General features: G+C 39.9%; 1 protein-coding gene across 3 annotated transcripts in view; it reads right to left on the bottom strand.

The window, feature by feature from the left end:
- The window catches only part of cadm2a (cell adhesion molecule 2a), a 232,087-nt gene extending 209,584 nt beyond the window's left edge, over positions 1 to 22,503 (bottom strand). Inside the window, exon 1 of one of the 3 annotated variants that reach the window (XM_074672024.1) lies at positions 22,021 to 22,503. In XM_074672024.1, coding sequence (XP_074528125.1) covers positions 22,021 to 22,081 — 61 coding nt within the window. In that variant the 5' untranslated portion in view covers positions 22,082 to 22,503. The remainder of the gene's footprint in view (positions 1 to 22,020) is intronic. The other 2 variants (XM_074672023.1, XM_074672025.1) reach the window with 2 other exon arrangements.
- Between the last annotated feature and the right edge of the window lie 2,236 nt (positions 22,504 to 24,739).

The raw sequence follows: 24,739 nt of genomic DNA, 5'->3' as shown, positions 1-24,739 counted from the left end.
AATCAGGTATTGGCACGGATGCTTCTGCTGATGACAGTTGTCTGCTCTGGCATGGGCAATGTATTGAAAAGCAAACAGGGTACAGCTTTTAGAGCTTTGCCAGCACACACTGGACCAAAGCAGACGTGATAAAAACGCAGAACCAATCCAAATGACAATCTGACATACGGGCTGTTCATCTCCTGCTTTGCTAGATCAACACAGATTGGACTAATGTATCACCACAATCCTCACAACACTGAATTCGTGCTGCTGCTTCGTCCAACAGCAAAATGATCTCTTGCCTGCGTGCAGAAAACTGTCACACTCCGATTTCCACCAACAGAACCAGGTTTGACTTGGCTCGACTCCGTTTGTCCACAGTGAAAGTCGCTCACGGCAACCCGTTCCCATATGAAATCACACCCGATGAGTTTTACTGTTAATGCCTTGCTGCTACAGATGGATTATGTCTGCAAAAGCACAAGGGGGTAGGTGAGGAAAATGTGGGTGTATTCATTACAGTGAACTGCAGAGGCAAGTTTCTAATGAATGCTGAGGTGTGTGTTTTGTTTTTTCCTTGAGTGTGCATGTGCGATAACTGAGAAGCAGAGGGCCACTTAGGGCCACTGCATAATAACTGGGTTTCTGTTGGGCAGAAAAGTAGAGAAAACACACACACACACACACACACACACACACACACACACACACACACACACACACACACACACACACACACGCAGATTCGGAGGGGCCCCTCGTTACTCATGCATGACTGGTCCATAATGCACTTCTGCTCTTTCACTCACCGTTGGCAGGACAACAGAATTACTGAGAAAAGGATTTGGAAAGGCAGGATTTGCCAAGACTGTGGGAACAGCCAGACTTCTTTTTATACCACAAAAGATAGAGGCAGAGCCGCGCTACTCTCTCTATTTCAGTAATACATACATCAGAAGAAGTAAAAGTATTATACTTGATTGTTTCACTTTTGTTTCCTGGACCTGATGCAGGAACATAAAACGCATCTTTCCTCTTTGACTGCATGTAAATCATAGGGCATGAGTGTCTGAATTGATAGCAGTGTTTTCAGAAATGACAAAGAGAAACTGATTCCAAATTATTGCACCTGCAAGTCATATATTTTGAGCTGGATAAAATGTGTTTGGAAGGGTGCGCGTGTGCATGCACTCAAATACCCAACTCTGAGCATTGATCGGTCTGGCTCCCTACAAAGAAGATATGAGCAGACAGCTAATGGAGGAGCTAGCCTCAATTAGCCCACTGACTGATGGGAAATGTGATTTCATTTAGTTGTCGGTGCAGACACTGTAAACAAGTCATGTTTCCCCTCCAGGAGACAGAGCAAAATACAACACACACACATCCACACTAACAGAGACAGAAAGTGAGGTGCCTGCGTGTTATCTTGCAGCTGCTTGGTAGCTTTCAATGCGTACATCATGGTCTGTCGTGAAAGTTTTATGCAGTCTCATTAAGTTGAATGTGTCTGACACCTGTGGCTAAGAGTCCAGTGAGGCATACAATAGCTCATCAAGTGCCATCGTGTTAAATGAGCAGCACTGTTTCCAACTAATGGCAGCAAATAGTGAGACCTTTTTCTGTCCTCCAACTTTTTTGTTCTTCCTCACACATTCTGCAGTTTTAATTAACAGCAGCAAGTAAAAAAAAAAAAAAAGACAGAAATCCACAAACCTGTAGCTGAGCCTCGTTACCATTTAAATTAGCATGGTTGTTAAGAGGTGGGTCATTTGTCTGCTGTGCCGTGTATGCCTGTATTAGGTGGTTTTGGTCATTAAGTGGTCTTCAAAGTGCAGCAGGGTGTTATTTTTTTTATTTTAAATAACAGTCAGACAAGAAGTGAAATCACACTTTTGGTAACAACTCCAAAACAATAACTTTTCATACTTCTTGCTTTAAATAGCAGCATACTAGGGGTGATGGAAGTTGCAAAAAAGGTAAATAGTAAAAAATAAAATAAAATAAAATAAACATTTCACTTGAAGAATCTTGGAATTTCCTAAAGTTGAAAATAAGTAAGTAAGCAAGCATGTAAGTGAGTGTGGAAGTAAGCTGGTGTGTCATAAAGCAAGGATCAAATAGATAAGTAAGTTAAAAAGTAAGTAAGTAAGTAGGTGAGGAGGCAAGGATGTAACAAGTTAACAAGAGAGTGAATCAATATGTAAAAACATGTTAAGCAAGTCAGATAGTGGTAAATAGGGAATTCCTGTTTACGTCTTAATATGGTGGTACCATGAGCAACAGGTAGTTTGGTGTCACTAGCTAGCAAAGCAAGCACTACATAACTCAACCATTGTCACCATCATTTCAACAACGTTTGCAAGTTCTAAGAAAATTGTCTGTTTAACATGTTTGCTACTTCCAATTCCACTGGTTTAAAATCAAACACTTATATTTAACAGAGTATCATCATAAGATTGAAATTCTCCCATGGGTGCTTAAGATGCACCTGATGCTAGCAATAGCAGATGATAAACACAGAAGCCTGTAAAAAGTGTGTTAGTTTCTTTTAGAAGTGATACAGATTCAACATTCAAGCCTGTGCATGAGTTTTAGAGACAACCAATTTCTGTCAGCCCCCAGCGTTACATTTCAAAGGAATTTTTATTTATTTTGGCAATTTCTCCTCGGAGACTAATAAAGTATTTCTGATTCTGATTCTGATTCTGAGAAAACCAGCTGTACCAAAGTTTGGACATTCTAAGTGGATAAACATTATTTTTTCTGGTTAATTAAATTTGTAGCAAAAAAAAAAAGGAAAATTGATTTTTTTTCCCTTCATAATTGTGGCCTAGTGATTATTTATGTATGGATAGATTTTCATTATGAAACAAATGGAAGTCAGTAAAAGTTCAATTACAAAGACTGTGTAAATGGATTTTCCACTATGTCAGCTGCCTTTTGATGTGCAAACTGCTTATTCCTGACCAATTAGATTTAACCTCATCCGCCTCCAAATAACCAGTCCTCTTGCATCTCCTGCACTCAACAATGGACAGTACTCAGAATGGGAAACAGCTTCAGGTCATGTTTAATAAGCCTCTTAGAAAATCGTACTCAAGATCTAATCCGTTAACCCTTCAAACACTGATAAAATAGGCAAAAAGGAAGTTACGTCCATGTCTTTCACCAGTAGACGTCTCTTCTCTCCATTAGAGGAATTCTCTGTGCCACATACTTAACATTATCGAGGACAAGACGCAGACATGCTTAGGTCAGAAAAGATCTAAGCCCTCTGACAGACGCTGCATATTAACTGTCATTTGGATGCACATAACCTTTACGCAGCTGAATTGCTTTAGCGCTGATAAAAAAGCTTGAGTCTCAGCTCATCCAGAGACAGAAAGAGCAGGAGAAAAAGAGAGCAGAGAACAGAGAGAATGAAACAAAAAGAACGAAGCCTGGTAGTGTAACAGTTTCATCAGCACAGCCTGGCTGCATTCTGATGGAAACAGAGCACTGTATGAATTGCTGTGAGGATAGGAAATTATATGTCATGGTCTATAAAGCAGGCACTTTATATATTTTCAGAGACACTATCCTTGTGGCTTAGATCATTGTTCGGCGGATGTTGAACACTCCGTTATGATGTCATCAGAGCATTTTAGAGCCGTTTAGTTTCTCTGCTGTAGCTGACTGCAGAGGATCAAGAGGCTTTAAGGATTGAGTTTTGAAAATTCCATTCACATATTTTGACCAAAGCTGACTGCCAAAATGGATCTTGACTGCAGCACCAGATTATACGACAGACCTTCACATTATCTAAGACCATTTTTGTTTCACTCAAGCTTCTTATTTTATGGTTTAAAGATTGGGAAGAAATTAAAACAACAACTAATGATCTATTCATGTTGAAATGGAGGCATTCATAGAGTTGATTTTTGTACATACAGTAACTAGACGTGGTGATTTTTAAATGTTATTGACACTGATACCATCATCAAGCCTCTGCAAGGACACTTGTTGATGGATTCCATTATCTGCTCTCTTCTATCATTCACTGACAAATAACAATATCAAAACTCACACTGCCCTCATTGTTGACATTTTCTTTACGCTGTCTTATGACTGACCTCACTTTGAATGCATCATTATGTAAAGATGCCACCCCATTTACTCGATCACCTATGCTTTATTCTGTGAATTTCTATGTGTTCAGATTTCCAAGTTTGATCCCAAGGATCTGCAATTTGTAATAAACATCCAACGTAACTTTCTGAGAATCAGACTGATACCTAATACTAGGATACAAGATTGGTTTATTGTTATTCTTGAAAACAACTGAGTGTACTTTACCTTGGCCACTAAAATGCTATTTCTTTTTCATGTCTGACTAAACAGGTCCAAGCTCTCTCAGCCTCACCTGTGAAAGTCTCCTTAAAGTGACAATATTTTCAGCAACTTGATGATTCCTATTTGTTTTACTGAAAACAGTGTTTTCACTAATTTCTTCTGTATAAAATTTATAAGTTTAAAATAAAATTTTAAAAATTATTCGTTAGTAATGTTCTGCATCATCATGGGGTGGCACCCTGGTACTCCAGTACCCCGTAAAGGTCCTTACGGATGCTAGTCTGGACCCCCTTCTTTAATTATAACACAAATGCAATTTTATTTCTAAAAACAACAATGTTTAAGAGATTAGTAAAGTTCTTTACAAAGTCATTAAAGCAAGGTCATTTGATTCAAAGAGAATATTTCATCCATAAGTTCGTTCCAGGGATGGAAATGTTCCCAGAGTTGCAAATGGGTTGGGGTAAATGTAAAAAGCTCTTGAGATCAGAGGCAAACATCATTAAGTTGAAAACAGGAAAAAGTGGTAAGTGGTTGGCACCGTTTGCCAAGTTTCTAGATTTATATCTGCACATCCACTGGGTGTGCACATGGGGAAAGATGAGTTATCTAGATATGATCTGGATTTCTCCAACAAGCTAAGAAATACAGTTAATTTTTAAGTGATCTAAATTGCACTTATGTGTTCATGAGCATGCAAAGTTATCTGTCTGGATTTACCAGTAAAATGTCTGATGGTGACGGTACCCGCCTCTTGTTTGGCACTGGGATTTGTTGGTTCTTTTGTCTTTTTTGTCACTCTAGGGACAGTCTGGTACCTCAAGAATGTATCCATCAATAAACTCTTTTTTAAAATGACCACAGAGCTTGCAATTTATGTGGCTATTTTTAACAATTGCTTATATCCAAATCTATTCACTGTTTATTTGGTAGCTACTGTGCGTCATGCTCTGTCACTCCAGACTGAAGAAAAGTTTTAAGACAAAGTTTAAAACAGGCAGGAAATTAGCATTAAAGTGAAATACCTGATTAAACAGTATTGGCTTTGGAATCTGAATACCAAATGAGAGTTATTGTAGTGACAGCTGAGATTGAGAGGGTTAAGAGGGGATATATTTTACAAAATTGAATGCAAAAAGTATAACTCTGAATATATAATACGGTATTTGGTTCAGTTAACTTCATTGCAGATTTTAAGTCCCAATTCTCCATAGACATAAGCAAAAGCAAGACAAACTATTCTCCCTACCTTGGGGCTGCTGCAGTGCACTTTAATGTCTGACAAGGACATCAAGATAACTGTCTCCAAACTTCTGTAAGTCTTTAATTTGGTCACAGGATCTGCATCCGCCCATTGGTATGCAGTTTCTGCTGCACTGCAAAACGCAGCAGTGCTTGTTAAAACACTTTTCATATCCATGCAAGTGCAATGAATGGTGTCTGACAAGGGCACTTGTCTGCCAATTGGAGTATTCTCATAGAGGAAGCACCCTGCCAAGATGAAAGCCCTGGGTGATGCTGGAGCGTGAGGTGTCGGGGTGAGACGGAAATCAAACGTTCAGATAGGGCAAAGAGAGGGTTGGAGAGTAGGAAGGAGAAGTTGGAACCATATGAATCCATAACTTAGTTGGGGTTGAGAATTACACAAAGTGTAATATATGTGTTACAGTTAAAGCAAGCATTCAACTGCAATGATTTTGGTAACTTCATGTTGTCTTGCATACTGCTTAAATAAGTGAGCAATAAAGTCATGTTTTTCTTTTTCTAATACTGCTATGTGTTCATAAGTAAGCAAGAGCTAGCTTTAGCTGTAGATAACTGTAACTAATGTGGCTCATTCTAGCTAATTGTAGCTACGTTGATTTTGAAAGTCTCAAAATGTGTTTCCTGTTGTATTGTTAATTATTTTAAGTATGCTAAGCATTCAGCTACTTCCAGCCAGCAACGATGTCAACTGGAAAATGCCTACTTGAATTTATGCTAGCTATGGTCTCAATGCAGCTACTGGGTCACAAAATAAGTTGTTTTTAGCTCAGATATAGCTGGACTATGCTCTAAGTTTTTGTTGTTTGAGTATTTTTAGCACCTCCTCATGCCAAGTGATCCATTTTTTTCAAAAGGGTTTGACAAACTGTTTTAAAGAACACAGTTTAGCATTAAACGAGCCTTCCTCAATAGGCTGGTGTCAGAAAGAGGTTTCTCATGCAGCAACGCACTCATGTCATATTTTCATGTGTATTGCATATCTCTGTGATTGTGTCTACATAGCTAACACAACTGCAGTTCTTTTTGGCCTTTTTATTTATATTTTCACTTTTATTTCGGGTGCACATTTCCCTTTTTCCTTGCAAACTTTCCAGGTTAATCTGTCTCTGCTCCTAATCCCTGTCTGTATATGACAGAGGAGCAGATGTGATTCAGGAACCCCTCCCCACTTACCCCGCTTTTACCCCAACATCTCTCTAATTTTTTCATCCCCTTTCGCCATTAAACCCATTTATGACACAAAAACACGCACGCATAAAAACACACACACACACACACACACACACATTGGTGTAACCCTGATCTCTGTCTCATTTCATCTTATCGCAGCGGGGCTTTAAGAGAGCACTGGCGCAGCAGTGGCCGGTGACATGTCAATCAGGATCCTAGACGAGCCACAGGCGCAACATACACTCACACATAACATCTGAAAACAAGCCATCACCTCTCCCCCTGGTTCATTTCTGTTCTCTTTGCCCCTCGGGCTCCTTTTTTCCCCTCCTACCTCTTCCTTTCTTTTCTGTTATATCTACTATCAAAGGTGGTCTCCTTTGAATAACAATTACCTGCTGTAGACTTTAGGGATTATGCTATTCATTTTTTAATCAAGCTGATAAAAGGATGAAAGCAATGTGAGTATTTCAAGAAAAATTCCATTTTAGGTATAGCTCCATACCTTAAAAGAGATAATTTAATAAGTGAATTCAGCATTTGACTGTTGAGTTTTCACTTATTCACTTCCGATGCACAGGCACCATAATGCCAAGCATTTCAGTATCTAGCCTTATTTTAAGTGAAAGACTGCAGTTTAAATGTCACTTGACTTTATGGATGTGGCAGACTTTATACATGCGGGGTTATATTTTTCTTCAACATAATGAACCCCAAGTGTGAAGAGAAATATTGGCTGGAATCAGCACATTCTACCCTACTGTGAAACAGCGTGACAGAAGCATGTGGCTAGAAAGGACAGGATCAGACTGCAGCTCAGCAATTTAAGGCTTATGTTTTATTGATAGATGTCATTTTAACTGGCAAGTAGAGCTGCAATATTGAGCATTTAAGTAGACTTTAAGCCATTGTAAGGAAAATAAAATTTAGAGCCTTTTTCAAATATCCTGGACACAACAAAGCATTTTTATGAAGTTTTATCTTGCTGCTGTCAGAAAATCATTTGTTATTTTATTTAGCAGTCAAGTTTTTATTGCAGGCATGTGCAAAATGAAATAAAGTCACAATATTACATAACAAGGCAACTTGCAGTTGATATGTGTCAGAAAATGTCAGTTGCTGCCAGTTTTACAATATCTGGACACCATATTATAATTTGTGCTTAGTGCTCCTCTTCAGAATGATCCTTTTTTCTGAATTAACGTATTCATCAAAAACTAAAATTGTTGCTTTGAAGTAGTCTCACTTCTGCGATGACGTCCATGAGGGTAAAAGGTAGCTAAAGGATTATGCCACGTAAAGGTCACCTCCATTTCAACAGGCTGGACTAGGACCGGCTCTATGGGGAAACCTTTACAGTCTTAAGATATTGCTCCTTTTTGGTCAGAGGCTCACTTTTAATAAGGTCAGGATTAGGGTGACCAGTGCATTACGACGAGGGCTTAGGATCTGCGCTCAGTCCTGGAGAGTAGGACACCATTTACCAGCTTGGTGCAACTGTGGTTAACACTGTCTCATTATTACTGCCGTGGCAGGAGATTTTGGGACTATCTCGCAAGTAATAGCTCATGTCTGTGTCCCTGTGAGTGTGTGTGTGCAGCTGTGTGTTTCTGTGTGTGTGGAGGAGCGGGCATTGGAAGGTGACCACTGGTGTGAGGATTTGTGCGTGTCAGCTGTTATGATTTAATATTCTCCATGCTGATATCTCCATTCACCATTGTGCTGTCCCCTCTCTCCTCTACTATCCATCTCAACGACAGAGTAGCATGATAATGTTGCTCTGAGGGTGCTTCTCAGAGGATTAGAGGAGATTAGCATTAGCTGGTCCGTTTGAACTGGATTCACATAGGCCTACAGCACTATTAGCATGTTGGCAAGCCAGTCTGGGAATGTGGCCATAGCATAAATTTGAAACGGGTAGTATGGAAGCAGCAAGAAAAACAACTTTCAGACTCAAAATGAGCTAATTCAGCCACAAAAATAATAACTGTGTAAGTTGATTATTTTTCTTAATGGTTCATAACTGCAGTTTTTTGACCTTTTGAGTTGTTCCCTTTCTGCACAGGACAGTGTTTTACTCCTCGTATTTGGATATGAAATGGTCAGAGGATATGAGCTGTTACAAGAATGCAACAGCAACAACAGCAATTTTCAAAAGCAATTACGTAGGCAAGTCTAAAAAGCTGTTATTATTGAAATGTCATACAATGGAGAAATAAGTGAGCACTGCCAATGCCACTACATACCGCCGAGGTTACAAATCCTCTCCATCAAAGATAATCCAGCTCAGCAAAGTTCACTTACGTGTGGGCCTTCGATTAACTTTTAAACTTATTAAATGCCTTAGCAGGAAGGCTCTGATCAACTCGATTAAGTGCTGTGCAGCCACACAAAAGCTTTATGTGAAAAACATCAGTGCACAATTTTGGCGTCACTCTCCGCTCGCTAATGAGTCTTTAGTCTCAAGACTTTTGACTCACTTCAGCCCGCGGAAGCTTTTGACTTGTGGGTATAAGAGAGTGATGGACTAAGTAATTGAGTGCACTGTGAAACAAACACTAATGAGGAAGATAAAGGAGGAATTGAGTTAACTGTGTTTCCTGTTTCTAATGATAAGAGATGAAGCCAGCCAGAGACGAAGTGCAAAGAAAGACAGGCCATCCTGCTTTCCAAAAAGAATGGATCTGCTCTGTGTCTAACTTGTCGGACTGGTTGTTTTTTTTTTAAAGCACAATGCTTGTTCTTCCAAGTGGAGCAAAGCAAGAGATGAGCAAATAGCTTTAAGATAGGCAGCAGAATTACTTGTAATTGGAGACTATTTAAAACATAATAACTTCTTTGTTTCCTCAGCGGGAGGTTTAAGGCTAGGGAAGCTTTTTGATTAGAACTGGAGATGAGTTTGCCATAAAACTACTCAGCCAAACCTTCACGCAGTGTGAAAGTGTTTGTGTTAAATTAGTCCGCCAAAACAAAAATATTATTATTTCTAAGGCAACTGCAATGTTAAAGTCTGGTGGACAGAGGAAAATATCTTATCACACAAAAACATGGAGCTGCAAGGACAAGCAAACACTCCTGTAGAATATCAGAGCATCCATGTTCAACACCGACTTAGAAAAAATGCAAATGGAGCATGAAATGTGTATTAAACCCAGCTGGAAACATGCCACGGCATCTTTAAGAAAGATATGCATGCAGTAGCAAATTCGCTGTTTCACTGAGTGGGATAGTGGAAGAAAGCTCAGGGGTGTGTGCCATTTAGGATGGGGGGAATAATGTTGTGTAGCATATAATGGATTTGCAATGTGGCAAACAGAGACAGATGGTGGAGGGGGCTGTGTGTTTCTGCGTGCTATGTGTTCGCTAGCTTGGACACACACACACACACACACACAAATACTGAGTGGCACAATGAGTGTGGAGAAGGAATCCCTAAGGCGCATTATGTATGCTGCCGCTCGCTCACCCAAGCCAAGGGTCTCAGTTCATTTGGTTTTTAACTGTTATAAATTGTCTCACTTGACTCCATCTTCCCTCCTCTCTACAACAGGCCTGCAGCAATCTCTACACGGGGAGCCGCTACTCTCCGAACCAATGTTAGATTTAGAAATACCCCGAAGAAACACCATCCATACTGGAAGGAAGTATGAACAACACTGAAAGTGACACAGGATGCAGTGTGAGAGCAGAGGCATCGAAGGAGGAAAACAGACATTATGGAGTGAAATACCAATCTCATGTAGTAGAGATGTTGACAACGAATGTTTTTCTTTCCAGATCATCTTTTAATACCACCCTTATCCAGTAACCCTCCGATACCATGCACCACATCAAAGAAATCCAAACCAAGACCATAATAAGTTAAAATTAGCTCAACAGCAGCTCTTGGCCTCAGCTGCCTCCAAAGGGCACTGCAGACTTTTTAAGTCTCGATACCAATACTGATACCTGGGCTCTGGTACGGGCAGATTCTGACCAGCTAGCTTATTATTAAGTCACTGTTATCATTCAAACCTTTATCTAAAAAAAAAAAAAAAAAAAAAAGGCACTAAGGTTTCCCTCATTTTTGATATCATCGAGATCACAGACATATGAACAATAATAATCCACTAGAGAAGCACTCAGAGAGCACAGACCTCCACCAAGCATATTATGATTGTCACACAACACTTTAGTCCTACTTTAATGTTATACTCCCTTTCAGTAGACTGTCTGCTACAATTTGGTGTTTGTTGCAGGTTGTACGATAATTTGTTACCTGACAATGTTGAATGTTATGATGACCCAGTACATATTTCATATTCTGGATCTTAGTATCCAGAATATTGCCAGGATCTGGATCGTACTTTCACATCTGTCGGAAATTATGGTGATCTCGTTTTGTATTGTTTTGCAAAGCAATTTAACCATTTATTGTGGAGGGCTAACCTCCAAAATTTAATCACTCCATCCTTATCCTATTCTGAACATTTTCTAAAAATTTCATCAAGATCTGTTCGTCACTTTTTAGGTGTTTTTAAAACATAACTTCCTCAGCGGAGGTAACAACAAAAATCAATCGATCACGAGTGCAAAAGAATCAATTAAAACAGTTACAACAAGGAAACAGTGGTCAGTAACCAGGGTCGTTAACTCCATCAGAGAGGGAAAGGCTTTTATCTTTAGAGTTTGTAGGAGGTTATTCCATGAGTGAGGGGCATCAAAGGAAAATGCTAATTTGCAGAGTTCAGCGTAGGCTGGAGGAACTTCAAGAGTGAGTGAATCAGATGAACAAGTCATGTAGGATTCATTTTAAAACTTCAACAGGTTTGAAAGGTAAGGTGGTAGCTTGCCAGTAAGGGCTTTGAAATTTACGTTATTTTAGGTCAATCAGTATTTGAACATCAATATAATGTATGTTATTAAAATTAAATCCAATTCAGTGCTTACATACAGACAGTTCAATCAAGAACTAACAGCTGAAATACACCAGATGTGTCTACAGTCCATCTCGTCAAGTCAATCTGTCAACTAATACTGGATCCGCTCCACTGCGGTTGGGTGCTGGTTATACACAGCCATCCTATTTTTGCCAGACACAGAGATGTGACACACAAATTCAGCTTAGGGAAGATCGAGTGGGTGACTGGAAACTACTTAAATACACCCAATGACTTTTAAAAAAAAACAAACTGTGTCAAAAACTGTTCGTATTAAGCTTGACTACAATGACAAATGGACATAATGAGCGAGGCAAGACTAGGAGTCAACAGTTTGAGGTTTTACAGACCAACATGAATGAAGAGAGGCTTATCAATGAAGTAGGAAGCCGGGAACTCCTCGGTCTGTGACTCCAGCTGTCAGTCATGCAGCTTGCCGGACTGAACACACAGCTGGTGTGAGTTGACAAACGCAGTCAAGACGCAAGGGAGCGGCGTCGGACTGCAGACATATCTGGTGTATTAGAGCCATAGGATCAACACATTGTCTTCAGCCATGTTAAGTTATTCAGGATGAGGTTTTCGTTATAAGGTCATTTCACACCATCTGTAGTTTCCCGAATAGATTCAAGATTAATCCTTGTGCTGTTCCTGCAGCTTGACATACTAACAAATGTATTAATATGATAGTTGGCTAAGATAACCTGCAAATTATTATTACTAATTTTGAGCTCACCAGCTCACATCCAAGCCTTTACTGCACGACAAAGACTCTTTAAGTGTTTTATGAGAATGGTAAAGAGTTCAAATCCATGTGTATATTGTTTTTCACAATGGTATGAATGTGAAGCTTTTTCAGTGGGATGGAATACAATACACACAGGTGCAGTTCTCAAAAGTAGTCGGGTAATCACAGGCTTTTATGTGTGTCTTCTCCAGTTTCACGTGTGAACTTACACAGAAACCAACACACACAGACACACGAAGCCCATTTGCTCCTATTTGAAACCCCATTCTTCAGCACATTAACTCTTGCCTAAGACATCAGAGCTGAAACAACACTGTAGTAAAACCTGCTTTCACTTACACCACAAAGCAACCAGTTCAATCTGAGTTTCAGACAACAGAACTGGATTTGAATTTCTTGTCATTAGATGTTTAGAGAAAACAGTGCTGGAGTAAAAGGGTCTCATACCATTTAAATGTTGAATTAAGATGTGGGGGACCCTCCAGCTGATGATTAGACAAGGGACTAGAAAGTGACTCCTGGCATAATGTAATACAAAAACATCCACACTAAAGTGCACACACACACACACACACACACACACACACACACACACACACACACACACACACACACACACACACACACACACACACAGAAAGTCAATTAACATGAACACATGTCTGAAGGGAATTATATTTCAATTAGCTCCAGCTACTTCTAGGCTTCCTTTGAGACTGCGTTGCTAAAACATGTGTATTTGTGGATATAGTAAATCCTGCTTTTCAATTAGTATCATGACATAACTCCATATTGTTATTGTATAAGTACAAGTAAAGCAATTAAGCAGTGACTCAGTGATTTGCACAATATTAAAGAACCATAGCATTAAAGCATGAAGTGAAATGGATTGTGTGGGTTTGGGTGATGCAGCTGTTTCAGAAGCTGGTTTTAAAGAAAATGATAGCAAATGATGAATGTACACATAGAAGTATCAATTAGAACATGTCTAATAACCATCAGGAGAAAATGAGCAATGCTATTACAGATGGGTTGAAAGTCATTTGAGGAATTACTTTATGAAGTATTAGAGACTCAGAGAAATATGAATTGGTGATCTGGGGGAAGTTTGGGGGCTTTATGTTTGTTTCCTGATCATGGAGTAATTGGACTCTCCCTTTAATGGACCTTAGGCACTGGAGATAGTGATGATCTTTGCACAGAAAGAACAGAAAAGACAGAAGAAAAGTGATTTCTTCCTGTTTCATTTCGTTTTTTTTCTGACTTTGCTTAAGCTTTGCCAACGTTTTCTTTCTTGTAAATAAATTCCTTCTGTCAGCCCTGATTTGTCAAAGAAGTATGTGTGCATACATAAGAGTGTGGTTAGTCAAAAGCAGTCAAGAAATGCAATTATTTTAAGCTTCATTTGATGTTTAGGCCATCAAATGCAGTCCCTGAAACAAGCAAACGGTCTGCTGTTTTCTCACTGCTGTGTATTCACCCCTCTGGGTTTTTGTGTGTGTGTTCATGTGCGTGTGTATTGTTTTTAGTGTACACATTCAATATGGCTTGGTGCATGTGAATGTTTCTGTACACAATATGGGCTGACTTTGCTTTGGCTGAATTCATTTCAGTCAAGAACACAGACACAGAGTCCCCGAACAATATCAGAGTTGGAGCAGGAGAGCTACAGGGGGAGACGGCAGAGTCACGGCTGTCCATATCTTTATCTCTGTTGAAGAAAATGATTACTGTAACATGTACTTCTGAGTCTCCAGACGCTGGCACTGAGGGAGTTGTATGAAAAGGAGCTGTCAGATGAAAGGGCACATAACATAAAAAGAACATTATCTTTGGTTAAGACTTGTTAAGAAGGGGGTGATCCATGAACTTGAAAAGCATGTTAGGTTTCTCTTGAAGTGCATGTCAAAGCAACCCACATTTCTGTTTGCATATTTGCAAATGGCATACTGCAGGCCCAAAATACGTCATTATTTTTGTTTAATTTTCTATTTTTCAGTTTCTTCTCACAGTTTCTTTTCCTTCTTTTTGAGTAAAAGATTACAACACCCTCTGCATGAAGGGTTTTAATCCAAAAGGTGATTGTGTTTGTGTCTCTTTATTCCAGAGTGTTTGAGATTAGTGACACATGGCTTGTCAAAGACTGGAGCTTCAGATTAGCCCCTTGCTAATCCTTTGGAATTCAATGCTAATTCAGACATCACATATGCATACAGGCGTACACACAGACCAGGACTCAACTCTGTCAGTGTCTTTCCCAGTTTATGTGTTGGTGTTGAATTTTTCAGGGTAGATTATATCTAATTACTGAAGTCTGACTTTAACAAAAGAAGTCAAACATTTAAAAGGTTTACCTGTCAATCAAGATTAACCAGCTAGGCTGACCAAAAGCATAACCCCATGATTGCTTTATTTTTCTTTGTGAAAAATAGTTTTTCATTCTGAAATGAGGTTTTATCTGTTTGGCATTTGAGTTCTTTTGGTTGACATTTATACCTTTAATAACAAAATGTATTTCCCACTGATGAGCATAAAATATTCATATCCTGAATAATGACATTTTGAGGATATCACATGAGGTTTGTTTATATACTGTTATTGAGTAAAAAGAAGTTCATTAGCAGAGTACCAAAGAAAATTAATAGCAGTGAATTTTTATATCGTCTAAAATCAGCATGTTTGATATTACCTTTATTCAAAATGTCAACAGTAGCCACGACAGATAATCTAGCATATCACTTGTTAGCCATGCACTAGTTCCATAGCATGGCTTGAACTTAAGTGTTTCAGAGAAATAAATTTAGCCCCACAACCTTATTATCTTGTCTATAAGTACCACCACAGACCATACAATACACAGACGTAGTTTCTGTGATGTCACCCACCTTTTTCTGAGGCAGAGTTTTGAGCCTATCACCAACAGGTGCTAAAGTAGAAGTTCTGACTCATCCTAACTCCGGTCGCCAAAGCAAGCAGTAAAGGTCTTAACTTTTAGCCTCCTCACTAACAGCTCCAGAGGATGGCTTTTCAGCCATGTTAAGTCAGCCATGCCATTTAAGATGCTCCAAACTACTATTATGAAACCCCTGTATGTTGTGTGCTATGAGAGAGATGAGCTATTTAGACAAAGAATTTTTTTTTTTTTTTTATCCCAGGCTGTTTATTTTTTTGCACTTAGTTCCTGATACTTCTGTAGACTATCTCAAGGGGAAAGGAACTGCAGTTTTTGGCACCACTGCATCCACTTCATCACTTACTGCCAGAGGCTGCTGCTTGGTCACCACCAGGGCTTTGAACCAGATTATTTTTTCCCAACAGAAGAAAAGTCCCGAATTGGATTCTAACCTTTTCGGTTTGGGGTTCCAGCCCATCATTTACATTCTCAAACCGGTTAGAACAAAGAAAAGTTCTTGAACTGATTAATATTGTTTCATGTGAGCCACAGGGCTTTAAATTAGTAGGTGTAACTTTAGCATTTTCAAATGGGCTGATATTTCCCTCAAGACAATAATAAAAATCTGCCTTGTCTTTTATTGCAAACAACACAACAGATAGGGATGGGTACCCAAGTAGGTACTTTTATAGGTACCGACCGAAATCCATCTATAGTACCGAGTACAGATTCATGTAAAATCAAAAAGTACCATGTTTAGGTACCTAAACGCATCTTTGTGACTGTGAGAGAGTGAAAAGTAGGCATTTTTCCATACTGAACATGAACACAGCATTGCACTATTATTTAATAAAGAATAAATGTGTTAAATTGAAAACTTAGAGTTTCTATTATTAAACAAATTATATTTATTACCAAATAAACACACAAAAGTACCAAAAACTGGTACCATTGAGTACTGATACTGCTTTCCAGGCACCAGGCATTGGCACCGTATTGTTTCAAATGTGAAGGGTACCCATCTCTAAGAACAGATCCCACCGAGTTTTTCATATTGCTTAATCTTTGCAACTGACAAATACCAGCCGGTCCGTTTTTTTTTTTTTCTTAATGTTCTGGTTCTGTTCCAGAACATTACAGTTTAAAAAGTTTCTGGTTTAGTTTGCATCCCGCAAAACAGTTAAAATCCCTGGTCACCACACATCAGTTTCTTGGTTCCATTTACATTTTTCATACATATACAATTGACTTAAATCTAAGTTTACATCAAAATAAGAATCTGTTGACAGTTGTGGTGTTGGTTTTAACACTAAAGATGTTGTTCAGAGCTCTTGAAGTGTTGTTATACACATCAATAAAAGTCCCATCAATAAAAAAACTAAAACATCACATCAATAAAATGAAATCTAACTTTCAAGAGAAAGTCAAACAGCTGATATGCTAGCTGACTTTGCACACTCCTCTTACCCATGGAGAGGTTTATTTAGGATACAAGTGCTGTCTGCTGCTACCGTTGTGGCAGCCAAATCCACCTGTGGGCTCTCAGTCTCACTGTTCTCCATGTGAGGCTTCATTTGATCTCTCTCTTCTCTGACTGTGGGCCAGCTTTAAATTATACTCCACAGAAGGGATATGAAACACGGCATGGGTGCCAAAATAAAAATCTACATTTATTCTGCATTGATTCTGTACCAAAGCATTTATCTGTGGATTAGAAACAAGGCTGACTCATCCTCAATTCTTGGAACCAGGAAGCTATTAGCAACCATCATCAGGAACATGTGATTCCATAAGATAATACCTATTGCCTAGGCTAAAATAATGCACCATTGATTTGCATTAAATTGCTATCTTATGAATAAGACATGTTCTTGAATTTAAGCCTGACGACATAATTATGGATGTTTTTTGATTTGTATGCTTGAAATGTGCAGTGATTAGCAAAACCACCCATGATGAGGTGTCATCAACATCATGAAGCCAATTACTCGCGATAATTCATTCTATTTTCGGGACAGTCTTGCCAGGATCTGAAAATCCCAGGGACTAGAACGTCTGCTATTAAACTCAAAGGATGGGAAACCTGCAAGTTATATATGAAACTAGTTTGTGATCATAGGGGTGTGTGTCTAAGAGGCCATAGTCTTAATTCTCTAGTGTACAGTGCTGGAAGGTTGAATCTTTGATACCGCTGATGACTTCTGGCAATTTTAACAATTAGGACAACCAGGACAAAGGAGGGTTTAGCACAACTTTTACTAAGGTCAATTCCTATAACAACAGTCAAATACATAGTGTTTAAGAATAGTAATGTTAGCCCAATCAATGTATGTACTTATGCTTCAATGTTGTTAATGCAATTTTGAAAATGTGGCTTTGCAATTGTTTCTGAAAGACCTCACTGAACACTGGGGAAAAGGAAGCTTTCCAGTAAGTGGTCCAAACTTGAAAAAATTCAAATGCAACCGCCTATAAGCAAGAGTACAGGTGGTTGGTTGTGGCCTGGTTTCATCTATATAGCATGATTTTTTGATTTTTTTTTTAAATTATTTTAGCTTTTGGTGGTTACTGCACCAAAGAATGTAAAACACTCAAATACATAACAAGAATTAATATTCTTATTAGTGTCATTATAAATACAGCTTTAATCACTTTGCGCTCCTGTCTAGAGGTTATCTACCACTAAAACTTCTACCAACTGTAGTCAAACAACTGACCACAGCAGTAGGAATGTTGGTACAATCTATGCCTTCATTTGTGTGATAAAATGATTCATTTTTATTTACTAAAGGAGATCAAATCAAAAATATTAACAAATAACTACTTTGAACATGTACTTTTTTGCTGTGTTGGAAATCTTACTTTTTAATCCCATAAAATGCCCAATACACTTCCACAGGCTGTTACTGAAAAGCTGCTGGTTACCACTGTGAGACAGAAAGACATTTGCATGAAGCTTAAAAGTTTTTAACCCCTCCATGTTGTCTTGCTAGGTTCAGTTTTTGACACCTGTGATTCACCACCATCTGTGGTTACACGTGTACTAAGCTTACCATGGACAGACCTTCTGCTTCCCTCTGTCTAAATTTATCTGAATGCTTAAGCCCACCATATGAGTATCTGTATCAAACTTGCCTTGGTTACACATTCCCAAGAAAAATCTGCAACAAATGCAGCAGTTAACTGATTTGATAAGGAAATCGAACAGGTGGTAGGTTCGCTGCACTTAAACTGATGCTGGAGCCGTTTTCTGCTTTGCCACAAAGGGCTTGTAGCTCTGAATCCTAGCATGTTCCCCTGCAGCCTTCTCCTCCTCTCTGTTTAAACTTTTTTTAACACCTGGACTAACAAAAGACTGGCTTTGATCATGGGAAATCCCTTGGCAGAGCAGCAATGAATCCACAGTGGAACTGCGTCTATGTGTGTGTGTGTGTCTGCGTGTGTGTCTGTGTGTGTGTGTGTGTGTGTGATGCACATTTAGCGAGTGTTCCTGCTTTACTAAAGACTCTCAGCATGGCATCGGTTCAAGGTAAAGAGAACCTCATATGTTCAACCTGTTAAAGCATGACAGTGAAAAAAACACACTCACAGACACACTGGAGATGGAGGGAGTGAGGAAGAGAGAGAACATCTTGTTTTCTTCTGTGTAATCAGTGTCTCTACAAACACAGCACATACCCATACACATACACACAGACTCACACATACACAAGGCTGCTTGTTATCGGAAGCTTTCCCACGCTGCTGTGCTACAAAGCTTCCACACCAGGATGGGAGGATGAAGCAAGGGAGGAATGGACGGAAGTACAGGGGGATGGAGGGTCAGCCTTCAGAGGCTTACACTCACTGCGGGAATAAACACATCCCTCAGCAGGGGTTTGTATTTAGGCGAGCCAGATCAGAGTTCAAAACAGACGGACTAGCAGGCGGGCAGAGTGACAGGACACGGAGAGAGCAGTGGAGATAAACTGGCATGTGAATGTATCGCACACTTTGGCTAAAGAGATTGCATATTCCTCCTCCACACCTCTCCTCCCACATTTACTCTTACATCAACTATTCTATTCTCTGTTCTAGAGCATCTCCCTCTCTTGCTGCCTGCATCTCCCCTCCTCGCCCGCCGCTTAGCCCCAAGCTCTTACGTAAGAGGGGGCATTTGCATAACAGGCTGTTTTCTCCAGCTCCGGCACGAGCACATGAGACACACCAGATAATATGTTAACAACTCGGGCTGTTTGGGTAAACAACAACCTCCATCACAACACTTCACGTTCACACTATATAACGCGGGACGGTCTAGTCAGTGACAGAGATGCAGTGTCTCTGGATGTCTTGATGCCAGCTGGCAGCAGGCCAGAGGGGCTGAAACAGCTGTCATTTACACAGCGCGAGGATACAGCTTCAGCAAGATAGACTTCATTCAGGAGGAGGCTGACCTGCCTGCTGTGTGGAACCTATACAATAATAGGTCTTGCACCAAGAGATGACTGTTCAAATCAAGCAGCCTAGCATTATCCTCTTCAGGGCAAGGGAGGGAGAGGAAGAGACTGATGTGTGTATGTGTAGTGAGGAAACCACACATGAAATGAGCTCCAACATATGCTCCGCTGTTGTGTCTTTGCTCAGACCTCTTCAAACATAAGCTCTGCAAACAGGTCACACATTTGCAGGGATATATGCAAACACACACACACACACACACACACACACACACACACATACTCATAATGAGTGTGCCGCCCTTAGAGGAATACAGAGGAAAGGACAGACTCTGCAACGTCAATAAATGCTGCAGTGCTAGCTGTAGGATGTAGCAGATAGTCTGAGATACCTCATTACATTGCAATTCATTAAGTCAGGAACAGCCTTAATCATGTGAGGTTATTAACAAATGACTGCTTTTTCTCTCTGCCTCTTTTGAACACAGAAGCATCTCTTAGAGACAACAACAAATGATCAAGGGAATCAAGCGCAACTGGTCCCTCATTTGGGATTTCTCATCCTGCACATTTGTGAGGAGGAAACAGCTGTTTAAGTCAAGGTGTTCATGTCAATAAATTTGTATTCCATTACCCTGAAATGCATCTTGATGTGATTCGAGGGGGATAAATTGGACTTTATATCGCAAAACTGGAGCTCAGTGTGGCATATGCGGCCCTGCTGTTAGGCAGACAGTTGTTTCAGAGTGAATCCATCACCCTCCTACCATTGTTACACAGCATGAGTGCAGGCAACTCGAAGAGTGCTCCCGCCCCCCTGAACACAATTTCTCACAGAAATGTGCATTATGCCCGATCTTCTCAGATGAAACAAGACCTAATACTTTTCTTTCCTTCGCATTGTGTTTTTCAGAGCTGTATTCAGTTTACAGAGAAAGTATTACAAAAAAAATACCACTGGGTTGTGCTCATGCCACTTTGTATTTGATTTAGGAAAAGTGAAAATATTCTGAAAGGGAAATTATTTCACACAGGCTGAAAAAAACTATATTCATCCTCAAATCCCAAATTTTGGCTTATAAGAAGCCTTGTCTAAGCTGTTGTTGCATAATTCTTCTTTTCGATTCACTCTTTAATGGAGTCCTGTGGATCACACCGACACATCCGGCTGTCATCACATGCAATCCACTGTGACCTTGACCCCAAATGTCATCTTAATCTCCTGTTTACAGTCAAGACATTTGTGGCCCAAACAGCACAGCACAATCTTTTCTGTGGCATCCAAAGCAGTACAGTTTTCACACTCAGATGGGTTCTGTTTCAGCCAAGTTGTGTTCCTTCTTGCAAACTCATACCTGGACATGATGAGAATAAGACTGGAAATATGAGCTACACAAGGCTCAAACTGAGAGAGATACATGGCCAAAAAAGGCAGATAACTTTTTGATTCCATTTAATTATCTGATATACCATTCAAGCCAGTGCACCTGTTCCTCCGCTTCATTTGACACAACTGATTATAGCCTTATTTAAAACGCCATAAGGGGACTCTTGAGAAAGTAGTGCGCACCACAAGTCAAACACGTTAACACTAAAAAGAGGGAAGGGAAATGTTGTTTTTGTGTTCATGTAAAGCTGCCATAATCAGCAGAATCGATCTGTGCAGTGCAATAAAGGCTGCCAGTGTCTCCGTGACTCATCCAAGTGCTGTGAGTCGAAAAACAAGCCGCGGGGTTGGTTACTTGACGCTGAGGTGTGTCTTCCTCGCGGGCTCTTTTTTTCTGCCTCGCGCACATGCAGGGAACTGAACGAAATGTAAACGCTGGGAGGGCACGCCAGCCTGCGTGGCATCGGGTCGCGTCCCAGACATTCAATTATATAAAAAAAAACAATAATACAACAGGGAGTCCATTCATTCCTGGACGTTCATATGTAAGAGGTCCCGAGTGCTACAGGACAAGCCCGGGACAATCTCTCTGGCCTTAAGCATAACGGACGTTTGCATGCGCACGTAGATTGAACGCACGTACCCACACGAGCAGGCACAGACGCACATCTACATGAGAATGAGGCACTGAGAGAGGGAGAGACAGATCTGCATCATTCAGCCAGGACCCGCGTGGACCTGAACCTGCTGTTGGCCTGTACACACACACACACACACACACACACACACACACACACACACACACACACACACACACACACACACACACACTTGAGCACCCACATAAACACATGTGCACGCAGCACTCGTCCCATGCTCACCTTTGAGAAGAATCCCGTATATAGTGTAGAGGGTGAAAATCAAATTGCTCTTGAGATTCATCCTGCCTCCTCTGTCTTTCTTCCTCTTTCCTTCCGCGCTAACTTCTCCTCTCCGTCTCTCCCCACTGGACCTCGAGCCGAACCGGAGCGCTTCCTCAGCTATCCAGGTGGACTTAAAGTGCGTGCGTCCTAGTGCGTCTCAGGGTAGAGGGGGCTAACACAACCGACTTCAGAAACCGTAGACTGTGCAGCTTTAAAAACGGGGATGTTTTCGCTCCTCGAGAAACAAAATTCTTGATTTTTTTCAGAGATGCACCGGCGCAAAGGTGGACGCGCAGTTGGTAGGACTGTGCACAAAACTGCAGTAGACCTCAGGGAATAGGAAGAGTCGCCCTCCGTTAACACAGAATGTGCTGCCACTGCTTTTCTGCCCCGGTCCTGGTCTGCTGTGGCGCACAATCCACAGCGCAGCGAACACGAGTGGATTGTTTGAGTCCCGCCCACGCTGCTCTGACGGGCATGAAAGGTGAACCAATCACGACGACCCGAGGCTAAGCGAAGTGGAGGAAGAAGTAAAGAAGAGGGGGGGTCAGCGTGTTGGACACACTGCAAAAAATATCAAAATTAACCTTTTTTTCCGGCTGTTCAGATAAAAGGGGTTTAAAATGCAAACGTTAAAAGCTTACTTCCATTTGTGCTAGGTATGTCACAGTTAATCCTTTTTACTTATTAATTTATTAAATTATCAAATTTTTAATCTTTTAAATGTACTTTTAAAAATGGGAACACTAGTTTTTTGTTATTTTAAATGGATGGTGTGTTTAACATAGTTAGTTAATTTATCCATAATTTAATTTAAGAAAAGCAATGTAGGAAAACGTAAAAAGAATTTAGCTGCTCACACACAGTGATGTGCACTTTCACATTCAAATACTAACACGAAAAATACTATAAAATGTTATAAATAACAATACACAACTTAAACCAAAGCTATAGTAGTTGGTAAGTTCTGTATGGAAGCAATTGAATTTATTCATTTATATATTTATTAATTGATTGATTTCAGTGAGAATAATTCTATTTTAGGTTTATTTTAATTTATTTTTCCAGAATTCCCCATATAGAGACCAAACAAGCTTATCAAAAATAGACTAATAAGTGGCAAGCCTGTTGTTAAAGACTGGCATAACCATGAAAATAGTTTTCCTTTTGAATACTTTGATATATGTATATATACAAGCAGGAAAAAACAGCATTGCTATCTTGAAACATGAAAATGATCTAGTCAAGGTCAACCAAAACAAACGTGTTTTTAAAGAAATACAGTCAGTCTGAGGCATGAATGCATGTCCACTTTAGTCTGTTGTTCATTCAGGTTGAAATCTGAGGCTAAAACAAGCAGGCTTCAGAAGATGAATGTATGTATCTGACTCAACTTTCACAAAACATGAAAATGATTCATCTTTTTCGAGTGATTCTTGATTTCAGTGGATGGAAATCCAGCGTGAACAGCATACCCTCCAGGAGCCAGCTTTGTCCTCAATATACTCCATAAATGTCAGCCGGATCCGGGTAAAGCCTGGCACCCACTGCTGATCATTTTTTGCAGCGTGCAGCTGGATGCGCTCAGAATTCAAAACAGAGAACGCACATGCAAACGTGCTTCTGGGTGTGAGCTGTGTCTCTCCACATGAACGATATGATTCATGGCTTTTCTGCTCTGCTGATGGTGACCATCCAGGTTAGGAGAGCTGTGAAGTATTAAGGTTGTCAACTGACAGAGCTTGGAAGATTGTCCTGCAAAGGACAATCAGAGGGGCGGGGAGGTGAGGTGGCGATGAGATGGGACCAGGCGGTGTATGGGCGCAGAGGACAAGAGGGTGGAAGAGGTCTATAGCTGTTTCCAAAAAGCTGTTGAGAGAGCAGGTTCTTTGGGTTTGATGAGACAGAAGTGGACTGGCAGAGGGGTGCACAGTGTGTGGCTGAGGTATGCCATGTTTACCTCAGAGTGTGGATGTCTGTTCCTGCTGCACTGCTCTTTGTAGTAAAGCATGGACGGTTGGGAGGCAGATTGAGATACAGATGGAGGTGAATCATGAAATTCATCATGAATGTAACAACCCAGAAATGAATTAATATGATTATTTTATTTGCAAGGCAATAGCTTCATGATTTTTAGAATTATGTTTGCAAAATTGAAGGAAAAAAGGCTGCAAGAAAAGTCTTTGTTGTGCAACATGCCATAAAATTGAAGATTAAAACTAGAACGTCTTATTACAAATTTGTGCACATCAACGCCTTATTTTAAAGCTTTAAGAAAATATTTTTTATTTAATTATTTATAAAATTATTTATGTTGTAAAATAGCATATTAAGCTGAATAAGCACTTTCCATACAGGTAAGTCAGCTATTGCAATAGTTCCCTTTGGCCAGACATTTGAATATGTGATCGAAGCAGTTCTGACCTAAAAACAAAGAGTGTGATTGAAAGGAGTACCAAGTTCCAGATCCGTTTAAAGTTTTGTGTAACAAAATGTATGCAGTAATCAGATACTGAATCATTGTTTATTTCACATCTGAAGCAAAGGCATGGGGTCTGTGCATGAGAGTGCATCTTCACTTCATTATACAATGGTTTTAATAAGAAGCTATGCATTATTTATAAAATTAGCAGTGCTTATTTTATCTTACCAATGCTAATAACAACCTGGTATGCCA

Source organism: Halichoeres trimaculatus, unplaced genomic scaffold (genome assembly GCF_033239565.1).
Source record: "Halichoeres trimaculatus isolate MK-OKI-2021-1 unplaced genomic scaffold, fHalTri1.1 fHalTri1_scaffold_6, whole genome shotgun sequence".
Classification (NCBI taxonomy): Eukaryota; Metazoa; Chordata; class Actinopteri; order Labriformes; family Labridae; genus Halichoeres; species Halichoeres trimaculatus.
The sequence above is the reverse complement of the archived record's forward strand: the minus strand, read 5'-3'. Positions and strand labels throughout refer to the sequence as shown.